At 32.9% G+C, this 6,077-nt stretch overlaps 1 protein-coding gene across 1 annotated transcript; it reads right to left on the reverse strand.

Annotated features, from left to right (window-relative positions):
• Nucleotides 1-1,238: 1,238 nt before the first annotated feature.
• On the reverse strand, nucleotides 1,239-5,148 carry LOC133831449 (putative disease resistance protein RGA3). Its single transcript, XM_062261747.1, has 2 exons — nucleotides 2,135-5,148; nucleotides 1,239-1,529 (listed from the first exon to the last, which is right to left on the reverse strand). The coding sequence occupies exon 1, from the start codon at nucleotides 4,955-4,957 to the stop codon at nucleotides 2,228-2,230; it is 2,730 nt and encodes a 909-aa protein (XP_062117731.1). The 5' UTR covers nucleotides 4,958-5,148; the 3' UTR covers nucleotides 1,239-1,529; nucleotides 2,135-2,227.
• Nucleotides 5,149-6,077: the final 929 nt, after the last annotated feature.

The following is a 6,077-nucleotide window of genomic DNA, read 5'->3' on the forward strand; positions in this document are numbered from 1 at the left end:
ATAAAATAATTAATAAATTTTATAAATAAAATTAAGCAAACGTGTATTGCATGTTGCTAGTATTATAATATAATTATGTGATATGATATATATGTAAATATTATAAAAATTAAAATATATAAAGATATTATTGATAGTTAAAGAAAATATTTAAAATGAATAGAAAATATTTAAATGATATAGAGAAAAAAAAATAAAGAAACTGATGTAGGGGTGGACACAGTTTGGTTTGGTGCGGTTTAGAAGAATTTTTAAACCAAACCGCTCATGCGGTTTTTTCAAAAAAACTAAACCATAAATAAACGGTTTAGTGCGGTTTGGTTTGGTTTTAACCATATAACCAAATTATTAAAATTTAAAACTTTTTTTATTATAAAATAATTAACTAAATAATTGTATTTAAATAATAATAATTTTAACTTTACTTTTAAGACCATAAAAGTCTACAAGAAGCTTATTGTCTTTGTTGTAAGTTTAAGTATGTTGAATCATTTTATAGAAGTGAGAAAAAGAAATGTTTACTTTCTAAACAATGTAGGACTTTACATTTTTTTTTTAAGTTTTAGAAACTTGTGCATGTATTAAATACTACTAAAACATATCATAAACAATCAAATTATTTGGCTTTGATGGTTTGGTAGACTTTATATTAACTTGAGTGTAGGGGTTAAAACCTTTGAACCATCATTTCTAAAAATTATTTTTTTAGAAAAAATTACAGTCTGGTCCGGTTTAATTGGTTTTAAAAAATTAGAAACTGTGACCAAATCATTAAAGTTGAGCGGTCCGGTTAAACCGAACCATCGAAAAACGGTTTTATTGGTTACGGTTTTTGGCGGTTTGGTGCAGTGTGGTTTGGTTCCAAACTGCAGTTTGCGGTTTATATGAACACCCCTAAACCGATGTATGATATAATGTAAAAATTAGAGGTATAATAAAAAAATATGTATTTTGAAAATGTATTTTAAAAGATAAAGTAAAGCACTTGTTGAGAGTGTCGTCACTGAGTGGGAAAACTCTGGTTATAATTGTGTATATATGGAGCCGCAATTCAAATAAGTGAACTTCTAAGACCAGCTCTCAATGCAAATTACAATTTACATTTGCCCCAAGCTATTCCTAATTGTCCTCAAATGAATACTTGAAAATTGTGGACCAGTTCAACATACAAACCAAAATTAATGTTATCTTCCTAAGAACTTTTAAGAATAATTTTATCTATAGAGAAGGCAATCATCTCTGAAGAACTCGCAACAAACAATTATTATTAGATGTAGAAAAAGTGTCTTTGCAAAATTTAGCACACACAGAACAATTTATGAAAAACTTGCACACATTAATTAAATGTAGAAAAGTATCTCTTGGCAAAGCTTAGTACACACAGAGAGGTTTATTGAAAAACTTGCACACATTAATCAAACTATTAATAGATATATCTTTATTGAACATGTAGACAGAAGACACACCAAACTTCATGAACTCAATGAGACTTCGTCGAAAGAATTTTATTCCTAGGGCGAAGGGAAGATCTGTACACACACAAACATACATATATATTAGCACTAAAAAAAAAGAGATTATTAGAGTATAATCATGATGATAAGTATTCCACAATTATAAACATATAAAACTGCTAATGATCTTTCTAACTAATTAAGATTGCAACAAACATGGAGTCGTATTATTTCATTTCAATATCATATATATTTGAGTTTTAATCTTTAATTCTTTCTCCTCCACTTACTATTATTAGCAAATGCAAAGTTTTCAATAATTCTTTTTTTTTTTTTTAAATGCACAGCTACAATTATATTTTATTTCAATAAAAAAAGAATACCATAAGCCAAATTAAAAAGTAAAACCACTCAGTAAGAAAAATCCAAACACCAGAGTAGAGATAGAGTTAGACCATTTTAGTGAAATGACCTTAATACTTAATTATTTCATATATTTTCATGGGTGTCGTTGTCAGATATAAATTACATGTATGACTAGGATATGGCATCTCAGTAATAATATGACTAATTAAAATATGTAAAATATATATGTTTTTTGTCTTAGATCTAATGGAACGAAAAATTATGTAAGTATATGCAAGTATTAATAAATTTATAAATTAAAATTGGAAGCCTACCTTCTCCGCCTACTCTTCGTCGTCGTCATCATCATCAGAACCAATTGAAAGGTTGGGAACATGAGCAATCTTTTGCCAATCCTGGCCTACTTCTCATTTGCATCTTTCCTCTAGTGCATCACAATCTTCAATCTTCAAATGTGTGAGGGAGGTGAGGCGTTCCATCCCCTCTGGAAGAGACATCAATCTTGGACATTTTCTAATTAGAAGCTTCTCAAGTGAGATGAGTTTTGGCAGCCACTCCGGCAGTCTTGCTAATTTGGAACAATATTCAATTTGTAAATTTTGTAGGGTCTTAGCAGCTTGTTGGAGCCATTGGGGCAGATCTATTGTCTCTGGTAAGTCTTTAATCACAAATGTGTGAAGGCTCGACTGGACATCTTCATTGATAAATTCACTTGCCAAGTTGAGTTGTTCACAATCTTCAATCTTCAAATGTGTGAGGGAGGTGAGGCGTTCCATCCCCCTTGGAAGAGACATCAATTTTGGACATTCCATAATTAGAAGCTTCTCAAGTGAGATGAGTTTTGGCAGCCACCACGGCAGTCTCGCTAATTTGGAACAATGTTCAATACGTAAATTTTGTAGGGTCTTAGCAGCTTGTTGGAGCCATTGGGGCAGATCTGTTGTCTCTGGTAAAGCATCAATCACAAATGTCTGAAGGCTCAACTGGACATCTTCATTGATAAATCCACTTGCCAAGTTGAGTTGTTTACAATAGTTTATTACGAGAGTACGTAATGTGGTGCAGTTTATCAAGTCATTCGGCAAGGCTCTCAAATTTTTACACTTAGTAATAACCAATAAGCGAATAGACTTCAAGCGTCCAATTCCACCATATGCCAAACAGCATTGTTTTGTGGTTAACATAAGAGTCCTAAGGCTTACCAAGTTTCCTATATTCTTGGGTAATTCCTCAAGCTTCTCACATCCACTAACAATCAGAGTTTGCAAACTTTGCAGCTTGCAAATTGAATCAGGGAGCCTCTTTATCTTTCTATTATCACTCATGTTAAGATATCTCAATTGTTTCACGGTCCCAATCGAACTTGGAAACACCTCGAAAGATAAATCTGACAAATCAAACAATCGCAAGTGCTTGAATCTTGAGATGCATGTAGAAAGGAATGACTCCACAACTTCATCCTTCTCATCTCCGGTACACTTAACATGAATACTTCTCAGTTTCGTTAACTTACTCAAATTTGTTAAGTTGTTCTTATTGATAACAATTCTTAAATATCTTAAAGTATCAGAAATCTCTCCGCCTTCGTAATCTACAGTAGAGCACTCACTTTGGGTGATAGAGCACGCAAGGTTGTGAATTAAATCATGCACTCTAAAGAATTGGGAGAGTCCATAATAAGCTTCACAATCAACTTGAAAGAAAGATCTGTTGCACAACTCCATGCAATGTGATTTACCAACATCTTCCAACTCCACTTTGTTGTTAGGTGAATGAAGGATTCCAAGTGCCATCCAAATGCAAATCAAGTCAATACTCACCATCCAACTACCCTCTTCGAAAGTTGAGCAGTAAGCAAAACAGTGTTTCAAAGATGGAGGCATTGGATTGTAACTTAATCGCAATGCAGGTAAAATGTGACCTTTCTCTCGTTCTAACTCCCAAATTCTGCTGTCTCTTACAATTTTCCACTCACGAGCTTCAGTCTTCTTCAACCGAATTAGACTCCCCAAGGTTTTCAATGCCAAAGGAACCCCACCACACTTTCTCATAATTTCTTCACCAATTTGTTTGAGTTCAGGATACTTTGCTGCTTCTTCTTCACTACGGAATGCAAACTTGAAAAACAGAGACAAAGAATCCTTGTCAGGGAGACCCTCCAATTCATATTGTCTTTTTCCACACATGATTGAAGCAACATCAGTATCACGTGTTGTTACTATAATTTTGCTTCCCTTGGAACCCACTGATAACGACTCTGCCAAATCCTGCCACTTAGAAGAATCCTTATTCCATACGTCATCCAACACAAGTAGAAATTTTTTATCTTTCAAGGTGTCTGTCAAGGATTTTTGCAACTGATTTAAATTAGACATGTCACTGGTACCACTGCTGCCAGTTGCATCCTTAAGAATATCTTTTATTATTCTAGACACATTGAAATCCAGAGACACACATACCCAGATCCTCAAATCAAACTTGCCACCAATTTGTTTGTCGTTGTATACTGCTTTGATAAGTGTGGTCTTTCCTAAACCTCCCAACCCAACTATCGAAATGACAGAGATTTGATTATCACTTGTGTGAGCTTGGTCCATCAATACCATATCTAGAATCTCCCCCTTTTCACGATCTCTACCAATAACGTCTGAAAGGTTGACAAATGAGTGAGTCTCTCTACTCTCCTGCATAAGGGGACTTTGTTCCACATTCAGCGTGGATTTGATCAAATTGAACTTTCCCATATTCTTAGCAATCTCATCTAAGTTTTCCCTTATATCCTTAACTCGATGAGCAACACTGAAACGATAGGCAAGTGGATTGGAGCTTGAAAAGAAACGACGTACCTTTCTACCGAAAGAAGCATATTGTTTCACAACCTGTCTCCTCAGTAGTTCGCACTCAAAGTCATCGAGCACATCCACTGCGTCATGGAAGACAACTTTAAGTTCAGTGAGCCAGATTCTGATCTCTTCATTCTGGGCTTGCTTGCTTTCCGCATCTTGGAGCACAGCTTTGAGGATGGACGTGGTTTTCTTCAGTTTATTGAGGTCGTCTTTCATGCCCCATGCCAAGCTAACCTCGCCATAAGCAAGGGAAGCCAGCTTTTCCAAGATATTTTTAGCTAGATCTTCCATTTTCAATATCCTGATGAACTGAGAAGAGCAGTGACAAGCAAAGGAGTTGAGAGAGTGTGTGGTGATGAGGAAGATCTTCAACTGATAAGAGTAGCTCTATTTTTCTACTTGTTGACCTGCTGCTTGACTTGTGGTAGTAACGAACGTAAGTAGTTGGAAGCATTAATGTTTTGTACCGCACATTTTGCCAGTCATGTCAAGATTTTTATTGCAAGGCAGCTTTATACCAAAGTCTTTTCCTTTTTTCTTTTACTTAAAATTATCTCCTGTTTTTAATCAAGTTAATATTTATTTTTTCACGTCAATAAATAAGTAGCTTTTGTTAATATGTAGTCCTCACTTTTATTGCCTCATATAAAATAAGACAAGAAATAAGACAAGGCTTCTTCAACTGTAGTAACAAGTAGCTTTTGTTACTTTTACTTGCAATAACTAGCTGGTTCCTTAAAAAAAAAAAATAGCTGGTTACAATTTTTTTTATATTAAAGTAATATTTTTTAATGTGTCCTTGAATATATAATATTATTTAACTATATTGTTTTTTTGGAGGGGGAAGATTAGAAAAGCCAGTTTAGTGATTTGTAACTAACGATACATGATATAAACCAGCTAATTTTCTAAAGAATAAAGGTTATCGATTTAAAACATGTAACTAAATATTATATATATTTACGTAAATTTATTTTAACTAATCATATTTATTAAAATTAAGAGTTACTCTTTTTTAGAAGAAGTACAATATTTAGATGCATATATATAAAGAAGAATAGTGAGTTTCTCATGGGAGTTAAATTTGAGTTATTTCATTTTTTTTTTTGTCTTATCGAATGTAGAGAAAATTATTCATTGAGTTCAAATTATTTTATTATTTTTTCTTTCTTTCTCTTTTCATATTAATTATATTTTATTTTATTTTGTTTCTTTTTCTTTTTTTTAGTACTTTAATATATAAAAAATATTTAAATAATGTAGAAAAGAAATAGAGAAGTTAATATATAGAGGGTGTTTAGTATGGGGTAAAGTGAATGTGAGAATGAGAATGAGAATCTTGTTTGGTTTAAATTTTTAGGAAGTAAAGTTAATAATTTTTGTAGGCCCCACATGTATTTTAAGAGTAAGT

Source organism: Humulus lupulus, chromosome 4 (genome assembly GCF_963169125.1).
Source record: "Humulus lupulus chromosome 4, drHumLupu1.1, whole genome shotgun sequence".
In the NCBI taxonomy this organism is placed as follows: Eukaryota; Viridiplantae; Streptophyta; class Magnoliopsida; order Rosales; family Cannabaceae; genus Humulus; species Humulus lupulus.